Source organism: Silene latifolia, chromosome 2 (genome assembly GCF_048544455.1).
Source record: "Silene latifolia isolate original U9 population chromosome 2, ASM4854445v1, whole genome shotgun sequence".
In the NCBI taxonomy this organism is placed as follows: Eukaryota; Viridiplantae; Streptophyta; class Magnoliopsida; order Caryophyllales; family Caryophyllaceae; genus Silene; species Silene latifolia.
In genome coordinates this window covers 73361494-73382765 of record NC_133527.1, presented here as the reverse complement: position 1 = coordinate 73382765, position 21272 = coordinate 73361494, and the positions used below count along the sequence as shown (strand labels likewise).

The 21272-nt window shown below is 35.7% G+C and overlaps 1 protein-coding gene across 1 annotated transcript in view; it reads left to right on the top strand.

Moving 5' to 3' along the window:
• Positions 1-21272, top strand: part of LOC141642806 (protein ILITYHIA) — a 41756-nt gene that overhangs the window by 10966 nt on the left and 9518 nt on the right. Inside the window, exons 14-42 of the mRNA XM_074451748.1 lie at positions 206-325; positions 426-485; positions 1679-1762; positions 1841-1943; positions 2040-2209; positions 3247-3549; positions 3637-3753; positions 3927-4028; positions 4116-4265; positions 4916-5080; positions 5355-5528; positions 5928-6050; positions 6147-6227; positions 6314-6430; positions 7069-7241; positions 14896-14973; positions 15085-15232; positions 15649-15771; positions 16059-16115; positions 16187-16297; positions 16377-16568; positions 16712-16885; positions 19055-19165; positions 19242-19311; positions 19427-19505; positions 19813-19915; positions 20051-20221; positions 20337-20459; positions 20558-20671. Of these exons, the coding sequence (XP_074307849.1) occupies positions 206-325; positions 426-485; positions 1679-1762; positions 1841-1943; positions 2040-2209; positions 3247-3549; positions 3637-3753; positions 3927-4028; positions 4116-4265; positions 4916-5080; positions 5355-5528; positions 5928-6050; positions 6147-6227; positions 6314-6430; positions 7069-7241; positions 14896-14973; positions 15085-15232; positions 15649-15771; positions 16059-16115; positions 16187-16297; positions 16377-16568; positions 16712-16885; positions 19055-19165; positions 19242-19311; positions 19427-19505; positions 19813-19915; positions 20051-20221; positions 20337-20459; positions 20558-20671 (3696 nt within the window). The remainder of the gene's footprint in view (positions 1-205; positions 326-425; positions 486-1678; positions 1763-1840; positions 1944-2039; positions 2210-3246; positions 3550-3636; positions 3754-3926; positions 4029-4115; positions 4266-4915; positions 5081-5354; positions 5529-5927; positions 6051-6146; positions 6228-6313; positions 6431-7068; positions 7242-14895; positions 14974-15084; positions 15233-15648; positions 15772-16058; positions 16116-16186; positions 16298-16376; positions 16569-16711; positions 16886-19054; positions 19166-19241; positions 19312-19426; positions 19506-19812; positions 19916-20050; positions 20222-20336; positions 20460-20557; positions 20672-21272) is intronic.

Here is a 21272-nt window from a genome sequence, read left to right as displayed (position 1 = left end):
TAGTAGTTTTAAACACGATATACCTTACCGTCACCTTTAAGAAAGCTGTAAGTGAAATTGTGGAACCTAGAGTCATAACATGGAAGTATTGGAAACATTGGTTCCTGTATTGCAATCCTTTCTTTTGTTGTCTAAAGCATAAATTTGTTCATTGGCACATCTACTTCTCTCTACGAGAATGAATTAATTCATGGCTGACTCGCAGGATCTCATGGGATCAGCTGGTTTGTCAAGTTCAAGTCCATTTGAACAACAAGCAGCGGTTGACTCTTTGTGCACACTTATGTCCATAGCTCCAAGTAATACATATGTTGAATTTGAAAAGGTAAAGTCTACAGTGATGTGTGAGTATGCAATTTAAAGTTTACCTCTTTTCTTACGTTGGGTATCTTGGTACTGACATATTTCTATCTATATCTTGACAGCATTTGCGGAATCTTCCTGATCGCTATGCACATGATGCTCTTTCACAAAATGACATTCAGGTGATACATCAACATTTCTTTCGTTGTTCGTTATACATTTTATGCTGTTAATTGTGATTCCTCTGCACTAGCAGCCACTAGGTGGTTGTCTAGATTTCACTTACCTATAAAGCTGACTTTAGACTTCATGTCTTCAAAAAGGTATTGAATTTAAAGGACCATGAGGGGTAGAGGAAGACCCAAGAAGGTGGGAATATGAGTGACTGAGAGTGGCATAGGTCTTTTTGGGATTGACCAAAATGACTTTAGTTAGTGTAGTAGAGGTAGAGAATGAACTTATTTTTTCAGTCTATTTGGCTTTTTGTCATGGCTTGTATCATTGTATGTTTACTTTTTTCACCCTTTTCTGTCTTCCGAGTCTACTTTTCTACTTTGGTTATCCTGCTCTTTCATTCACTTTATTTATTTATTTCGTCTGTTTATTCTATTTTTGCCTTTTTTTCAAAGTCATCGTCTTGTTTTTTTTTCTTTTTTTTTCTTTTCTGGTTGTTCATCTTGCCGTCTGTATTTCTATCACTTTTCATTGTTAATTCTTTTTGTTGCATTCATAATGACCTTTGAGGCTTTGAGAGGAAGTTATTTTTGATATCCTGCATGCCCGAATTTTCTCATACATGTGCGACTTCAACTTTTCTCTTTGTCCGTTGATTGTCTCTGTCGTAAACTCCTTTCTGATTGATCTCGACAATATCGAGTTATAAATTGGCGAACTTGATTTAGTTCCTAGATGAGCTAAGGCATCGACACTCAGAGTTTCAAGAGAGACAATCTGTAACATAGACCAGGATGTTCCACCGTTCATTTTGTCATTTTTTTTCTAAGTTTATCGAGAATATTAATTACTGAATTTTTAGGTCTGTATGTATATATTTGCCAAATTTCGAGATCATGAAGGCAACACTTTGGGATATTAAGTATTTAAGTGTTATGTCTAAATTGAATTAGTTTTTGGTTTTTTCTGCTACAAAGATAAGTCTCTGTCCTGATCAAATTTGGTTGTGGTGGCTTGGCCCAAAACTGGGACCATCGATGTTACGTATTAGTTGCTGATTAAATGCTTCTTAATGCCATTTTGCAATGTAGTTGGTACAGCTTACTTGTGCACTTATTTACTTTTTGTAAATTATCCTTCTTTTAAATGTTCATGCATCTCTCTCTGTCAGATAGATTTTGATATAATTGTGTGATCATAGGTTTTCAACACTCCTGAGGGTACTCTTTCGACTGAAGTTGGTGTCTATGTGGCTTCCAGAGAAATAGATGAGCAGGGCCATAAGGTGACTTTTGAATATTTCTCTCAAACTAATACGTGAGCCTCTTAGCTGATTTGAAAGTCATGTTTGGCTTAATTTCAGGAACATTCGATCTCTAATAATTCTGTAAGACGAGATGTTCCTCGCAGAGAAGCTTCTGGTGTTGCAGGGAAAAAAGACATTAGCAAAACAGCCAAAAAAATAGGCATTTTACTTTTCCAAACCAATTCCTTGTGCTATCCTGTATATTCTTTTTCAACATGGATTCTGAAATTATTGTTTGCGCATTGAACCTGCATAGACAAGGGAAAGTCTGCCAAGGAAGAAGCTCGTGAACTGCTTCTAAGGGAAGAGGCTTCTATACGGGAGAAGGTCAAGGCTATACAGAGTAATCTTTCAATTGTTTTGAAAGCTCTTGGGGAGATGGCAGTTGCCAACCCTATTTTTACACACAGTGAACTTTCATCCATGGTTCGTCTCTTGCTTCTTAGGAATAATTTTTTAGCAAATTTTAGAATTTATATTTCGATGTTTATGTTCTTTGTGGAGTTGTGAATAAGTTGGTATATTTTCTGCTATCTGTCAATATCCATTTTCTTCACTCGGATATGGCCCACCTTTTTCCCCTTCAACTTTTGGGTTGGTGGGAGTTGGAGTGGGACATGTCATAGGATTTGTTTGTGAGACCCTTATATAATCTTGGGTCACCGGATTCGAGTAATTCTATTATAGTGCTGCTTGCTGCTTGAAATCTATATATCAGACTCTATTATGAGCGTATTGTGTATGATGTGTGTTCGTAATTAATTAGGATTTTAGTCTAAAATTCTTGATTTTCCTTCTCATCTCGTCTATAACTTTTTATATCTTTTGGATGAGTGGGATCGCAATGTGTTGCTGATCTAGTTTAACTATGCGTGAACTATCCTTTAATATGTTAAAGCTAGCAAAACTCTGGATTTTGGGTGACATAATGGAGGTCTTATAGTCTAAAGTGCTACTCCCTCCGATCCAGACAAATGGTAACACAAGGAAAAATGGGTTATTTAAGAAAAGGTTGAAAAGTGAGGGGTAAAGTTGGAAGCTTTGAATGGGGGCACAAGAATAATGTATTGCGTTATTAAACATTGAGGGAGTGAGTGGGCCATTTGATGGCAAACATGTAAATAGGTAGTGTGATATAAGGGTAACTTAGTCATTTTTTAGGCCAAATAAGGTATGTTACCATTGGTGTGGATCGTCCAAAAGTGTTACCATTTGTCTGGATCAGAGGGAGTATATGTTATAGCTATGAGCAACTAGATCTTTCCTCAAGATCGTGACTTAGCAGTATTTGCGTCCCTAGTTTAAATTATGTTGTTTGCCGTGTATATCGGTGTGAATATTTTGCTCTCGTCTAGTGTTTTTTTCGTTCTTGTCAATGTTTGCTTTACTCATCAGAAAAAATCTGCTCAGACACAATATGTTTGCCCTGTTTGATATAAATCATCTCTGTTTCTGGAATTCAGGTAAAATTTGTCGAACCACTTATTAGGTCACCTATTGTGGGTGATAAAGCTTATGAAACCTTGGTGAAGCTCTCTACATGTATTGCTCCTCCACTCTGCAATTGGGCTCTAGACATTGCTACTGCTTTGCGGCTGATTTGTTTAGAAGAAAGCCACAATGTTTTGGATCTCATTTCAGCAGTAGATGGAGAAGAGTCTAGTGAGAAGCCTTTGCGCAGTGTTTTTGACAGGGCAGTACATGGGTTATCAAGTTCATCAACATTTGGGCCTCTTCCTGTGGATACCTTTATATTTGCCTTTCCTGTAAGTTCTGGAAGATGGAATCCTGAGAAAGCTTATATTTAAGCTAGTATAGTTCCTGACTCGGAGACCATTTTTCATCTTCTTCAGATTATGGAGTGGATTCTCTTGTCACCAAAGAAAACAGCTCTTCATGACAAGGTGCTAAGAGTCTTGTATCTTCACACTGATCCGGTGTTACCTCTTCCCAGGCTGAGAATGTTATCAGTTGAGTACCCTAGCAGCTACAAATTATTCAATCTTAATATAAATTTTGTTATTTTTATTACACTGCTGATAGTACTACCACTACTACGTAAATTACCATATTCACTATCAAATTTTATTTATACCGGTTGTCTTGATTTACTTGCTTGCTAAATGTACGTAATTTTGTATAGGTTCTATATCATGTTCTTGGTGTTATTCCTGCATATCAAGCTGCTATTGGATCTACACTCAATGAGTTGTGTTTGGGCTTGAAGCTGGATGACGTTGCATCTGTATGCTCTACACACCGTTTTCTTCACATTCTTCTTTTGTATGTTGCCTTTTCGTCCTTCTGTAAATTGTTTTCTGTGTATTTGTAGGCTCTTTATGGTGTCTATGCTAAAGATTTGCATGTAAGAATGGCCTGTTTGAATGCGGTTAAATGCATTCCAGCTGTTTCTGGCCGTTGTCTTGTTGAGAATGTTGAGATCGCTACAAGTATCTGGATGGCTTTGCATGATCCAGAAAAGGTTTGACTATGACCTAATAATATGTCTATCCTTCGTTCTTTTATTGGCATCTTCTCTAAACTGTTTTTGTCTGGTTTTAACTTGTCAGTCGTTTTTATTATTTGTGTTTGTGTTTGTGTTTGTGTGTGTGTGTGTGTGTGTGTGTGTGTGTGTGTGTGTGTGTGTGTGTGTGTGTGTGTGTGTGTCACTTGAATTAGGAAGAGAAATGGGTGAGTGAAACTTTTTCATTGTCGGGTCCTTTTTCCATATTCCAAAATTAGCTAATTTCCTTGTTACGGTAGTTTTCCCTACCTTGTGAAAGTTAAGATCTGTAGGAAAGTCGTTGTCGGCAGTGCATTTGATAGTTATTTGTTTGCACATGTCTGTCTGTTTTCTATGTCTTTATAGACATGATATCCGTTTCATCAGTCCACTTTTCCTATTCTCGTCGCGGTTAATGAAATACTGGCTATAGAGTAGAATTAGTTTTCCTTTCATTGTCTTGATGTGAATCTTTGTTATTGACGGATGACCAACAAAAGAATAAAAGTGTGACTTTGGTTTGCTCTACTATTTGGCACCTCCTTTGTCACTGTTAAGCAACGGGTTAGCTGGAATATCTGGCTGTGCTGTTGTGTGCATCTCCATTAATTTTTTATGAAACTTTACAGTCAATTGCGGAAGCTGCTGAAGATTTGTGGGACCGCTATGGCTTTGATTTTGGAACTGACTATTCCAGACTTTATAAAGCACTAGCGCATGTTAACTATAATGTCCGCTTGGCTGCAGCTGAAGCTTTAGCTGCGGCTCTAGATGAGTACCCTGATACCATCCAGGTGATTTAAATTTTTAACAGAGTAGATTTTGCGTGAATGGGTTTTATATTAAATTTCACGTTTGTGTATAATACTCGCTTTTTAAATTTTTTTTCAAATGTTAGTGTTTTTCAGTAGACATTTTTGAATGCGAATTACTTTTATGCTTAGATGCGACCAGGTCGTCACTATTTTTGTATGATCTTGTTTCAGTCAAAACTCAAAAGTTGTACAGTATTATTTATTTTGGTTGAATGTAACACTTTTTACTATCTAATATCATTTTTGTCATCAGGAATGTCTTGCAACTCTGTTTTCCTTGTACATACGTGATGCTGGTTTTGAAGGTCATGTTGATGCTGGCTGGTTGGCAAGGCAAGGAGTGGCACTCGCCCTAAATTCTGCTGCTGATGTTTTAAAAACTAAAGACCTTCCTGTTGTCATGACGTTCCTCATTTCACGAGCACTTGTAAGTCACTGATCTAGCTGATAGGTTTGCCCCTTTGCATAAAATGCATTACAGTGATAGTTTCGTCTCAGGGTTTTCCAAAGGCTTTTGCTTTTGATATGTTTTGATGTATGATAATGCCAAGTGGCATTTTAATCGAGAACTTGATTAGTTGAGGGGTTGTATCAACACGTTTGGTAAGATTTACATTGATGTGTTGTCAGTCTTACTCTTGTTTCCGGTTATCATACTTATTTTTCACAGTTCATATCCTTTCTTGAGGAAGGGCTTTTCTATGCCTTAAATGATTCTCGTATTTAAAACCTATAGATATATTCATATATATCCCATTTGAAGTCCCATTCTTGTGATATAAATTGTCTGATAAACCAGAACAATGTATTGTTTGTGTTTTTTTAGGCTGATCCCAATGGAGATGTTCGTGGAAGAATGATAAATGCGGGTATATTGATCATAGACAAACATGGGAGAGATAACGTGTCTTTACTGTTTCCAATTTTTGAGAACTATTTAAATAAAAAGGTTAGTTCATGGGTCAATGTTTTTGTTCTGCTTCTTATTTTTAGTATCTCTTATGTTCAAAATTTTTGGCTGGGTCTCACTTTTATTACATCGTAGGCATCTGATGAAGAAACGTATGATCTGGTTCGGGAGGGTGTGGTTATTTTTACCGGAGCTTTAGCAAAGCATTTGGCAAAGGTATGAGGGATGTATACATTACATTTTTTTTTTTAAATGTTTTTATGTTTATTGTACCAGCAATCTGAAATTCCGTACTCTGATAGGATGACCCTAAAGTCCACACAGTTGTTGAGAAGTTGCTTGAAGTGCTGAATACTCCTTCTGAAGCTGTTCAAAGGGCAGTCTCCTCTTGTTTGTCCCCGCTAATGTTGTCTAAACAGGTATGTTACAGAAATTAACTAAATACTGTTTCCCTGATTTGCAGTCTATTTGGCAATTTTAAAATACTTGACAAATTAATGAATATCATAATATTGTTTTCATCCTGGATTTTATTACTTGTCGAAACTCTTAGAAGAAAGTTATGTGCATTAATTTTTTTTTTTTTTTTTTTTTTTTTTTTTGAGAAAATAGGCTGCAAATTTCATTATCTGCTTTCCTGGGGGAGAGGGAGCGAATCCCAGTAAATTAGAAAACAAACACTCACAACAACTACAATATTACCACAATGTCTCAATGGCTCCCGCAAAGTGCGAGGTAAAGGGTAAGGGAGGGATGGTGTAGGTTTTGGTGGGGGGGGGGGGGGGTGTCGGTCCAGTTTATGCAGCCTTACCCTTGTGAATAACACAAAGAGGCTGTTTCCGAATGACCCAAGATAAAAATTGCGTAGAGAACTGCATCAAAGGACTGATACTTCACAATAGAAAACAAACTCTCACAATAAAAGAAAAATAATAAGGCAGAAAACAATGATTCTTGGACTCAGAATGATGTATGCTGCTCTTCTTCTCCGAACCTTTTTACGGGGTGCTTCTTACATATGCTTGATGACACTTATGCTTCTTACTTTTTTTTGTAGGAGGATGGTGCTGTTCTTGTTTCAAGACTTCTGAGTCAAATGATGAAAAGTGACAAATATGGAGAACGTCGTGGAGCTGCCTTTGGACTTGCTGGAGTTGTTAAGGGATTTGGAATTTCTAGTTTGAAGAAGTATGGCATTGCAACTGCATTACATGATGGTCTTACTGACAGGTGTTTTTCCAACATTACCTATTCCACTATCTATAGTTTTTTTTGTTTCTTTCTTTTTTAATTGCTAGAAGGTAGCTCTTTATTCGTCCAATATGGGTAAACAAAGATAGTTCTTACAAAAGAGTGACCACTATGATGTAAAGCATTCAAACAATCTAGCACATCATCAAGGTCCTCATGTCGACCTCGACCATGAAGAAGGCAAACACTAACATGGAACTTAATACTATGAACAAGCCTATCTGCTGGCCTGCTCACAGTCACATTACAGAAAATGCATTTGTTCCTTTCATCCCAAATCATGTAAGCTGTTGCAATAATGCTGCAAGTGTGCCATTTAGCCTGCCATCTTTTCTTTTTGCTTCTGTGAGTAAGCCTCTTGATTTCATAAGCTAGACATCTAGGCCTTTGCACAATTTTAAGCCATCTAAAAATGCTCTGCACTTGCAACGAATAAGGACAAGAGAGGAATAAATGGGCATATGGCTTCCTCCTGCTAGCAAAGAATACACCAATTAGGGAGAAGAACACCCCTAGCTTGGATGTTGTCTACTGTAAAAAGCCTTCTCCGTACAGCCAGAGCCACAATGAAACTATGCTTGGGTAGACCATTTGTATGCCAAATAGTTTTGTAGAGCTGCCTACCCCTGAACTTATTGCAAAAGAAGTCATAAGCCAATGAGGTATGGAATCTTCCCTTGTGAACCCAAGAATTTATTAGTACTGTATCATCAACATAACAGCAGAATATCATCCTTTACAGCCAAAATAATCCTCCAACATTTAGCGTCTGTGGCATTTGACAGTCCAAATGCTAGCATTTCTGAGATTATATACTCGAATCCAATCACCCCAGACTCAAGCGTGTGTAGCTTGCAATCTCCAAATAAGCTTGGGTATAGGTCATTTAATATTAAAAGTCCTTTTTATTTTTGGTGCACATACACTTTTCCAGCTTTTAAGAACCATTTTCCTATTCCCATCTTCAATGTGCCACATAAAGTAGAGTTTATCAATCTTTTTAACAACACGTCTTGGCATAAGATTAATAGACACCAATAGTTTTCAAGACCAAAGAGCACTGAGTTGATAAGTTGGATTTTACCAGGATAGGAAAACATTTGACTAGCCCAGTGCGAGTTTTTTTTCTTAATTTTTTGAATCAGCATTTGGTACATATCATTCTTGTTTAGATGCATTGAGAGGCAAGCAACGTACTTAAACGGAAACTGACCTTCAGAGAACCCTTTCTTGCTTGACTGTTGATCAAACCCCCAAAGACCTAATACTCTAGCAAAATCCTGCAAGCACTGCAGCTTGACTTGAGGGGACATCCCCTCTAGTAAATCTTATATATATATATATATATATATATATATATATATAGAATTAGGATCACATGAGTCCACCCTATCTTTTTGAGTCCGTGAGTCCATGATACAATATCACACTTTATATTAAACAATATCACAGCTTATATTCAAAAAAAAAAAAAAAAAATCGAAAAAAAAAAATTTGAAAAAAATATTCCAAAAAAAAGTCGTGATATTGTTTTGTAATACAATATCACACGTTACATTAAACAATATCACAGCTTACATAAAAAAAAAAAAAAAAAAAAAAAAAAAAAAAAAAAAAAAAATTTGAAACAAAAAATCGTGATATTGTTTTGTTATACAATATCACACGTTATACTAAACAATATCACATCTTACATAAAAAAAAAAAAAAAAAAAAAAACTTTTTCGAAAAAAAATGAAAAAATAAATCGTGATATTGTTTTGTAATACAATATCACACGTTATACTAAACAATATCACAGTTTAAAAAAAAAAAAAAAAACTTTTTCGAAAAAAAAAATTTCGAAAAAAAAAAAATTTAAAAAAAAAAAAAAAAATTTGAAAAAAAATATTTCGAAAAAAAATTTGAAAAAAAAATTCGTGATATTGTTTTGTATAGTGCGTGATATTATTTTATGGACTCATGGACTCAAATATATAGGTGGACTCACCGGATCTTGCCTCTATATATATATATATATATATATATATATATATATAGAGAGAGAGAGAGAGAGAGAGAGAGAGAGAGAGAGAGAGAGAAGGGTTCTTATAAGGCCTTGATACCATATAAGGCCCTAAGTCCTTATAAGAACCCTTGGATGGAAGGGATGGAGGGATGAGATTGCATCTAAATGAAAGGTCACAAATTAATCTCCTCTAATTACCTCCCTTAATCATTCCAACTCCTTAAACTTTACCCTCTCCTAATCTCTCCTCTCATTATCCCACCCTTCCACCCTCTCACTAAATCCCATTTTCTCTGAAATTCCCAACAAAAAAACCCAAAACAAAAAACCCATTTTCCCTAAAATTCCCAACAAATAAAAAAACAACCCTCATCCCGACACCATCCCGACACCATCCCGTCACTGCATCCCTTTCCCTCCTTCCTTCTCGGCCGCCGTACACCACCATGCCGCCACCTCCACCTCACCAGACCCACCACCACCACCGAGAACCAACACCACCAGATCCTTCGTCTCCCTCCATTGAACCGCCACCACCAGCGAACCAACAACAACAACGCCAACAACCAGCAACAACAACACCACGACAACAACAACAACTCCACGACTCCCTCCTCCCTCTACCACCGCAACAACTCCACGACAACAACAACAACAACAACAACCTTCCTTACCACCACCACACCCGCCCACACCTGCCAACAACAACACCGCAACAACCCTCTGCCAACTTCGTCCTTTTTTTTCTTCAGATCTAAACAAAAAAGCGCCCGCGTAGTTTCAAAATTCAAAATTTGAAAATCCCGCCTTTCCTCCATTGCTCGTCGGCCGTTGTTGTTGCTCGTGGTGGTGGTGGTTGTTGCGGTTTGGGGAGAAAGGTGAGGTGAGTGGGTCAGTCATGGTAGTCATGGTGGGGGTGGCGGTGGTTGTGCGAGAAAGGAAAAAGGAAGAAGGTGGTGTGGTGGTGTCGTTGTTGCTGTCTTTGTTTTCTCACTTTTTTTGTCTTTTTTTTGTTTTTTAGATTTACTTTGGTTTTTTTATTTGGTTTTTTCCTTTCTGCTTTTTCCTTTTTCCTTTCTCCCTCCTGCTCTTCCTTTCTCCTTTTTTTCGTTCTTTTTTTTCATTTTTTTTTTAATTTTCGTTTGGTTTTATGTTATTTTTCTGTGGGTGTTGTTTTTTTTATTGTTATTTGGTTTTTTGTTTTGTTATTGTTATTATTGTTATTGTTATTTGGTTTTTTTTGTTATTGTTATTTGGTTTTTAAATTTTTGTTGGTTATTAATTTTTTGTTGGTTTTTTGTTTGGTTGGGTTATACAAATTTGGACTAAAGTTATACAAAAAACGACTGAAGTTATTATGGAATAAAGTTATACAATTTTGGACTAAAATTACACAAATTTGGACTGAAGTTATACAAATAAGGACTAAAGTTATACAAATAAGGACTAAAGTTATACAATTTTGGACTAAAGTTATACAAATTTGGACTACAATTATACAAAAAATGATTGAAGATATACAAATAAGGACAAAAGTTATTCAAATAAGGACTAAAGTTATACAAAAATGGACTAAAGTTATACAAAAAAGGACTGAAGTTATACAAAAATAGACCAAAGTTATACAAAAAAAGACTAAAGTTATACAAAGATTGGACTAAAGTCATACAAAAATGGACTAAAGTCATACAACAATGGACTAAAGTAGACCAAAGTTATACAAAAATGGACTAAAGTTATACAAAAAATTGGACTAAAGTTATACAAAAATGAACCAAAGTTATACAAAAATCGACCAAAGTTATACAAAAATGGACCAAAGTTATACAAAAATGGACTAAAGTTATACAAAAAATTGGACTAAAGTTATACAAAAATGAACCAGAGTTATACAAAAATGGACCAGAGTTATACAAAAATCGACCAAAGTTATACAAAAATGGACCAAAGTTATACAAAAATGAACCAAAGTTATACAAAAATGGACTAAAGTTAGCAATTTTTTGTATAACTTTGGTCCAATTTTTGTATAACTTTGGTCTATTTTTGTATAACTTTAGTCCATTTTTGTATAACTTTAGTCCATTTTTGTATAACTTTGGCCCATTTTTGTATAACTTTAATCCATTTTTGTATAACTTTAATCCATATTTGTATAACTTTGGTTCATTTCTGTATAACTTTGGTTCATTTTTGTATAATTGTATAACTTTGGTTCATTTTTGTATAACTTTGGTTCATTTTTGTATAACTTTGGTCCTTATTTGTATAACTTTAGTCCATATTTGTATAACTTTGGTCCATTTTTGTATAACTTTAGCCCATTTTTGTATAACTTTAGTTCATTTTTGTATAACTTTGGTTCATTTTTGTATAACTTTAGTCCAATTTTTTGTATAACTTTAGTCCAATTTTTGTATAACTTTAGTCTTTTTTTGTATAACTTTGGTCTATTTTTGTATAACTTTGGTCTATTTTTGTATAACTTTGGTTCATGTTTGTATAACTTTAGTCCATTTTTGTCTTAGATGAAAAAAAAGTATCTCACAAAAAAAAAACGAGATTTAAAACACGAAATCTTAAAAAAAACGTATAACAAGAAGAGATTTAAGAAAATGAATAAAAAATGAGAACTAACAAAATAAAAGACAACTAAAATAAAATAAAAGACAAAAAAAATAATGAATGGAAAAAACAACTCAAAACATACAAATTAACACAAAACGAAAAAAAAAAAACTGAGTTGAAAAAAAAAAAAAAAAAAGTCAGCGGCGGTGGGGTGGCGGCGGCGGGGGTGGTGGGTGGTTATTTGGTGTCGGGTGGGGTGGTGGTGGATGGTGGTGAATGAGGAAGAGAGGAATGAATGATTTATTTGAGTTTTTTGATTTATTTGGATTTTTTGGGTTTTTTATTTATTTGGATTTTTGGGTTTTTTTTATTTATTTGGGTTTTTTTTTTAGAGTTTGAGAGAAGAGAGAAATGAAATGTGTAAGATGAAAGAGAAATGGATGAGTGGAAAATAAATATATAGTAAATTAGTGATTAATTAGAGTGGATTAGTGAAGGAGGAGAGGGATGGTGAGATTAGCTTATAAACACACTTTTTTGGGGTTGATCTCATCCCTCCATCCAATGGCTCATAATAGAACTTATGGACTCAATATAAATGTTGGCCTTAGTTGATCTCTTCTCTCTCTCTCTCTCTCTATATATATATATATATAAAATTGGGTTGAAGTGCTCTGGATGCGCCACGTGTCAACCAGGCATTAAATACAAGTATTAATTACAGTTGAACATTAAATATAAACATAATAAATGTTGTATAAATCTCAGAAAAATATTAATTATAATTTAATAAATTTTATTATAAAATTAAATTAAATAATTATGGTGATTTGATACTAATTTATTAAAAAATTATTTTGATATAAATTCTAAAATGTAAATAATTACGTTCATTGCGAAAAATGCTTAAAATTGAGTATAATTTTCATTATATTTATTGAAATATTTTTATTTATAGAGATGATTAAAGTGAGTGTCTCATAATGTTTTTTGTTTACGTAAAAAAGACATTTTGAGAAAGTTATAAAACTTAAAACCATTAAATCCGAAGAAAAATATATTTGGAAGAGTCATTGTATTTCTTAAAAACATAACTTAAAAAAAACTACTAAAAGATAAGTTTTTATGTGGGAAGGAAAAAAATATATTGCGAAAAACTGAATATATGTGAGATTTTGATAGGTTTAAAATTTTAAATAGCGTGATAACAAGTATGTATGTACACAGTGATCGCGAGTGCATTTAAATAATCAAAACAGGAAAATTCATCCCAAATAGCCGTGTCCGACACGCCAACACGTTATGTACACAATTAATAAATATCACACCTTGAGAGGACCTCCATACTAAGGACATAGATGTATGGTTATAAAGGATCACCTTGACGAATCTCACACTTCCCTTAAAAAAACCCCTTAGATTGACCATTAATTTTTCCGGAGTACCTTGAGAGGACCTCCATACTAAGGAGTTAGATGTATGCTTATAAGGGATCACCTTGACGAATCCCACACTTCCCTTAAAAAAACCCCTTTGTTTGTCCATTAATTTTTTGGAAGTACCCGGGAGTAATAATACAAAGCATGGTCCAGTCAATGAAGTCAACAGGAAAGTTCAGAGACATGTAGCTTCTTAATAAAGGCCCACTTAAGGGAGTCAAAAACATTGTTAATATCAACTTTAACAAGACATCTAAGAGCTGCCATAACCCTTGATCAACAACTGAGAAAGCACGATGTTGTCAAAAATATTCCTGCCTTGATTGAAGGCTGATTATTCAGGCCCTATGATCATTGGGAGCACAATTTTCAACCTATTGGCTTGAATTGTGCTGATAATCTTGTAAATAGTAGTGCAACAGGCAATAGATATGAACTCTGACGTCCAGAACAGTGGTGGCCAATTGTTTCTTAGGGATAAGAGTCAAAAGGGTAGAATTAAGGGAGTGTGATCTGCAGCAGTTAGACACTCCCTGAGTTATCAGCTCAGGGTTGAGCTCCTCAACAATGTTACTTGTGCCTAGAAGGGACTTATAATAATCTAAGAATGCACCTCAACAATGTTACTTGAGCTCCTCAACAATGTTACTTGTACCAGTAGGCTCACCTGCACATCAGCAATTTGGCCTATTTGACTGATATGCTTTCCCTCTGCTATTCTATTGTAAAAGCATTCAGTAGTACAGTCAGCATTATTAATATGAGTGCTCTTAGCTCGTTGAGAGAGAGCTAATCTCAGCTTTTTCGGGAGATAAAATTTGCTAACGAGAGCAAGAGACTGATCAGTAGGAGAAGATATTAAGCCCCTGTAGGAAGCTGAAAGCTGCCCCTTACACTCCTTTACCCTATCAGAGATTCTAGAGTAATGCAGTTAATAAATATTTTTCAGCTTCTACTTAACTACTTTCAATCTCTCAAAAAAGCAATACAAAGCAGAACCATAAATTCCATTATTGATAGCCTGCCAAGTTTGAGAAACCAAGGCCTCAAAAGATGTAGCCCAACATTTGAGGAATTTAAAACTAGCAACTCTAGGTACCTGCTGACCAAACATGATCTCAACTGGTGAATGATCACTATGTAAAGCTTTGTTATTTACACTGTAAGTGCTATTTAATTCTAAATCTGTATTCCTCGTACCTCTATCATCTGCCCTTTTGGTTTATTAATTAATCAACTACTTCAAAATTAGTAAAAGAATCAACCCCCTTCACAATTTCAAAGAGTGCATAGTAGGAACTTTGAGGCAAAGTGTGTTACTGTGAAGCCATCTCTTTTTGAAATTGTGTAGACTTCAAGCTCTAGTGTCGTTTGCAAATCAACACTCATTAACTTTTTCATGTGGACTCTATTGTGCATGATATTTTATAATTTTATGTATGGTCTCCACCATCGTCTAAAGTAGCCGGCAGATCTAAGCTTCTTAACACTGAACTTATGCATATGATAGCACTTTAATTGCCTGCTGATATCCGGAGTTGCAGTGTTGATTACTGAATTTCTTTATGAATGTATTGTGCCTCTATTGATAGCTGTTATAATAATCCTCACATTTCAGAGCCTCAGCAAAGTGTCGTGAGGGAGCACTTCTTGGATTTGAGTGTCTATGTGAGAAGCTTGGAAAACTATTTGAACCGTAAGTATTTTATGTTTATTGTATTTTGAAGGATCACTAGTTTGGTATGTTCCGATATAAACTCAAAAAGTTCTTTATTTTTGTTTTTGTGACACTCTTTTTTGTGCTCAGATACGTGATTCAAATGTTACCTTTGATTCTGGTGTCTTTTTCTGATCAAGTTACTGCTGTTCGTGAGGCAGCTGAGTGCGCTGCTCGTGCAATGATGGCAAACCTTACTGCTCAAGGGGTTAAGCTCGTCCTTCCTTCATTACTACGGGTACTTGTTTTTGTTTGCTCTTTCATTTGACCTGTGTAAAGGAAATAACATGTTTACTGCTTTGATCTTATGTTTTGAGGAATTTGTCATGGTCATGCTCTATTCAGATTAGTCATTGCAGTTCTTTTACTATACTCAGCTAGTATGTAACAACTTTTATAGTTTCTCAAATGACATGATATATTAAGTGTTTACCTTTGTGTATTCTTCTGTGTGACTTTTTCTTTCCTGGTTCTATGTTGTCAGTCGTCACCATATATAACTTATCACAGTTTTGATCTTGGCTTGAGGAACAGGAGCTACATCTTCATTGTATAGATAGATAAAATAATATACTGTTCTTATATTGTAGTCTTGTATTAATCACAACTTCTCGTGCCGCGTGATTATATCTTGTTGTTGCTGGATCTTCACAGGGTCTTGAAGATAAAGCTTGGCGTACTAAGCAAAGTAGTGTGCAACTACTTGGTGCAATGGCGTACTGCGCTCCTCAACAGTTATCACAATGCCTACCCAAGATTGTACCTAAGCTAACGGAGGTTTGTGCTTTTCTTAATTTTTGCATGGCCCTACTTCCATCTTACATTTATTGTTACCAAATAGAGTTTGATGGTCAATCTGCGTCAACTTTGACCATTAATTTCTCCAAATATAGTTAGAGATATAGTATAAAATTTGTTACTATTGTATATTGTGAAAAACATTTGGTTAAGGTCGACGTCGTATGACCACTAATTTCATATGCGGATATATAAATGGGATGGAGGGAGTATTTATTTTAGAATATGGCTAACGTTGTTATAAAGTGTGTTTTCTGTGGTAACAGGTGCTGACGGATACCCATCCGAAGGTTCAGTCAGCAGGACAGACGGCACTTCAGCAGGTGAATTTTTTTTCACACTTTTTTTCATTGCTCGTGCTTGCCCAAAACTTAGCAGTCTGTTCTCTCTTCAGGTTGGAGAGGTTATAAAGAATCCTGAAATTGCGTCCCTAGTTCCTACTCTGTTGACAGCACTTACTGATCCGAATGATCATACAAAATATGCTCTGGATACACTTCTCCAAGTAAAGCTCTCTGCTTATCGCCGTGCTTTCCTATATCTGGTTTTTACTATTCTCTGATATTCAAAAAACGTTTTTGCAGACTACTTTTGTGAACTCAATCGATGCTCCTTCGCTTGCCCTTCTTGTACCAATTGTTCATAGAGGTTTAAGGGAAAGGAGTGCTGAAACTAAGAAGAAAGCTGCCCAAATTGTTGGGAATATGTGCTCTTTAGTAACAGAGCCCAATGATATGATACCTTATACAAGCTTACTCCTTCCTGAAGTGAAAAAGGTTATCTGCAGTTCAGCATAGATTATCTTGGCAAAAAATAGTTTATTCAAACATTTATTTTAGATTTAGCACTTCTGCATTGGTCAGTCTGGAAGAGTCAGTTGCTGCCAACACTTACATCTGGCCTGTTGTTACACACACAGGTTCTTCTTGATCCTATACCAGAAGTTCGATCGGTTGCTGCCAGGGCAATCGGGTCACTTATCAAAGGAATGGGTGAAGAGAACTTTCCAGATCTTGTTCCTTGGCTCTTAGAGACACTCAAATCTGATGGCAGTAATGTTGAACGCTCTGGTGCAGCTCAGGGATTGAGTGAGGTGGGATCCTCTCCAAGTGTATTAAAATGTTACTTCCTCCAATCCGCACTAAACTTCCCATATTTCAAAGTTCCCCGCTCATATTTGTGAGCCATGGGTAGTTTGTGTGTGGATTGGAGGCATAATTGTTCTCCATTGCTTTCCATTAATGCATATTTTTCTCATGGGAAAGGGATTAAATAAAGTGGGGAAAGGGTTGGCGTTGTCAGCAGTCCCTGTATATTTGTTTGTCTCGTAGAAAAGATTGGTGAATTTATTATGGCTTTTAGGCTATTTTGTCAGATGCTACCGATTTCTTTTCTTCTCTCGCTCTCTTCTACCCTTTAGCTTTCAACTGTTTGTTGAACTACCAAGCAACAAATGCCGGCCAGTTTAGTCAACATTCCATCTTCAACTTGCCATAGTCTGATTTTAAGGGTTAATTTTGTCATTTTCTTCCTTTCTTCCTCCCAAATCCATTTTCTCTCTTTTTCTTCCAGTTCACCTTCTTATACTAATTTCCCAGTCTAATTTTTCCACTTCTATTTTCTTTGTTATTTGCTTCAAATGCTCTTATTTTTTTATTTTGCTGATTTTCCCACATTTTTTTTGTTGGTAGAATGTGAAATTCTCATTAAGCACACGCTGAACCGAATACAACAAGTCACTATAAGTTACACGCACTTCCATAGGACAACAATGGAAGTGCGTGTAACTTATAGTGACTTGTTGTATTTGGTTCAGCGTGTGCTTAATGAGAATTTCACATTCTACCAAAAAAAAAAAATTATGTGGGAAAATCAGCAAAATAAAAAAAGTAAGAGCATTATGGTTTATATTTTGAAGTTAAAAATGTTTAATTAAATTTGTAGATTATTACTATTTACCTCATTCTCATTCACCTTCTTTTTTACACTCCAAATATTCAATTAATGTACTAATTTTCTAATTTTTACTCCAAATTCAGCTTTCCCATTTACTTTCTATTTCTCTCGTTACTTTATCATTACCTCAATGCCTCAAGGGCTTCCACAAATTGTGGGGTAAGGGGGATCAGATGTACGCAGCTTTACCCTTCTGGTAGCCACATAAAGAGGTCGTTTCCGAATGACACAAGGAGCTTCTATTTTTCTCTTATTTTACCAAATTCAGTTTGACCACAAATTCACCTTTTTCCATATTTAGCTCTGCCTAAATTTTCCCTCAAAACACATTTTCTTCAAATCAATCCCCCATTTCGTTTTTCGACATTTTTTCTAGCTCAAACAGTCGTACCCAATTTCATTTTCCATTAATTCATGCAAGGGTTATTGTTTAAACTGATTTAAATGTGATGAAAAAAAGAACAGAGTCCTATTAGGCATATAGTTGTAGTTGATGGTTCATGGTTTTTAAGCATGTTATTTTAGAGTAAATTAGTTTGCATAAAAATGGCAAATTACAAAGTTACCCCTGTAATTGGGAGATTTTGGACAGTCGACGCTGCATTTTTGACTTTTTGCTGGAATATGCTCTTTGGTAACTTTCGACATAAAAGGGTAAATATAAAAGGTAGCATAATGCCCAAAAAAACGGTAGTTTATCAGAAAATCAAGTAACACTAAGGTATTTTGTCAATTTTATAATAATTTATATGTCGAAGTCCATAAGCCTTAGATAGAATAGTGTAGGTTTGATAGAACTATATTGGTGTTTGAGATTTCTCTTGTCTGCTTCAATGTGCAATATTAGCTAGCCTCTTCTTTAACTGTTTTGCCTTTCATCTGAAATGCAATGATACTCAATTTCTATAAATCTTTGCTTGATCATCGAATATTTGCTGAATGATTTGGCTTAATTCTATCTGCTGTGTATATCTCTTTACTGAGCTAGAAAGTGTATGTCTAAATTCTACAGTTTACTTGGGATGCTGCATGATTTAATAATAAGAGTTAATATCATGAAGTTGGTTATTGAAGCACCAAAGATGTAACTTCTTTGTACAGAAAGAGGACATATTCAAAAATAGTCCAGCCCTTGTAGTGTAGTATATTATTTTTGTAAAATCCGATTATTACATGTGACGCTTCACATGTAATGTTTCACGAATTACAACTAAACAATCCACTAGTTCAGCCTACTGATGCGTACAAATTTCTCTATTCATTGGTATTGTTGATGCTGAAGTAATTCTATGTTGTCTGTTGCCAGGTTTTGGCTGCACTTGGCATTGGTTACTTTGAACAACTCCTTCCTGATATTATAAGAAATTGTTCCCACCAAAAGGCTCATGTTCGAGAAGGGTATTTGACTGTATTCAAGGTATTACCTATCATAGAATATATTTGGATGGATAATTATCCGTTTGGTTGTGCTCTAATTTTCCATTCACCTGCAGTATTTGCCAAGGTCTTTGGGTGTCCAATTTCAAAACTATCTACAGCAGGTGTTACCGGCTATTCTTGATGGTTAGTTGATTTTGGGGAACTTGATATCAGACTCTTGATAATTTCTTGGCTGCTTATCCTCGGGCATATGCTTTGGCTGAGTTCACTAACTAGTTTGGGTCATTTATTAATCTAGGTCTTGCTGATGAGAATGAATCTGTCCGTGATGCGGCCCTTAGTGCTGGACATGTTCTTGTTGAGCATTATGCAGCAACGTAATTCTTTTTATTGGGTTTTTCTTTTTACCTTTCAAATGTGTATGGATGTCAACTTCTTTATCCTATTATTGGTTTGAGAATCAGGGCCATGTAACTTTATACTGAAAGCCGTGCTCTGTGCAGGGAATTTTTTCGTGGTTCTAACTCATCCCCTATTACACTGAGTGACATAATTTTAAGTACAGTAGGTGTAGCAATTATATAGCAATTGAACATGGCTATTTTGCTCAAATCATGTCTAAATTGAAGCCATTTTTTTTTTCTTTTGCTGTTTGCCATTCTTATTTTGCTCTGTATTCTTCAGGTCATTACCTTTGCTACTTCCTGCTGTTGAGGATGGAATTTTCAATGATAGTTGGCGTATTAGGCAGAGTTCTGTGGAACTGCTGGGAGATTTGCTGTTCAAGGTCTTCTATTACGATGCATTTAATTCACTTCTTTTTCTTCTTTTCAAGTGGATGAGTGGTTCTTTATAGTTGTGATTCTTTCTCAGTGTTTTCCGCCATTGTCCTATCTAGACTAATAAGGTAACCATTCTGTAGGTTGCTGGAACTTCTGGGAAAGCGTTGCTTGAGGGAGGTAGTGATGATGAAGGGGCAAGTACGGAAGCACAAGGCCGTGCTATTATTGAGGTTCTTGGTAAAGAGAAACGAAATGAAGTACTCGCTGCATTGTACATGGTTCGGACTGATGTTAGTGTATCAGTGCGTCAGGTAGCCATACATGCTTATGTTGAACACAATGCTGTATTCTTCTGTCAATCTTAATTTTGGCCAAGCTACTGTAATTGGATACTAAGCTTCTGATATTTCTCTCATTCATTAATAGGCAGCGTTACATGTGTGGAAGACCATTGTAGCAAACACTCCCAAGACCCTGAAGGAAATTATGCCGGTTCTGATGGATACGTTAATATCTTCACTTGCATCACCATCTAATGAGAGACGGCAGGTAGCTATGTTTCTTAGTATGCACAATTGCCTCTTCCTCCTATTTTTAATTTTTTTTTAATGTATTGCTGCTGCTCTTGTCTTTATTTTGTCTTCTAGGTTGCTGCCCGGTCATTAGGCGAGCTCGTTAGGAAACTTGGTGAAAGGGTACTCCCTCTGATTATCCCCATCTTATCCCGTGGATTAAAAGATCCTGATTCTGGCAGAAGACAAGTACGGAACTTTTTCTGGTCCTGCATGTACCTCTTACTCTTATTTCTATGATTTCCGTGGACTTGGACTTGTGAAAAATCTCCAAGGGTGTTTGGTTGGGTATATTGGAATGGAATGGAATGGATTTAGTCCATTCCATTGTTTGGTTGGGGTGATTTGGAATGGAGTTAGATACCCAATGGATTCTAACTCCACCCCAACCCCTTGGAATCCCATACCCACCTTTCCCCCTTGGTTTCAAACTCCATTCCCACCCTTCTATAACTTATGATGAACCAAACAAGATTTTGCAAGTATGGATTTAGAACCCAATACCACCATACTATCAAACTCCATTCCATTCCATTCCATTCCATTCCAACTTGTTGAACCAAACGACCCCCAATTGTGTTTTAACTTATTTAATTAGCAGCATGTTAATTTGCAAAAGTCCTTTAACAAGACTCCCTGTAGTTTACGGTAAACTTTTTTTTTTCGTTTACTGCTTGTACAAAATTAATGGTGTTAGATGCCATGGTTTGAGAAGTGGGAAGTGAGCTTGTGTGGGGAGCCCTAGGTGCTGAAAGTCCCTTACTGTGACCCAACCCAATGCATGAAGACT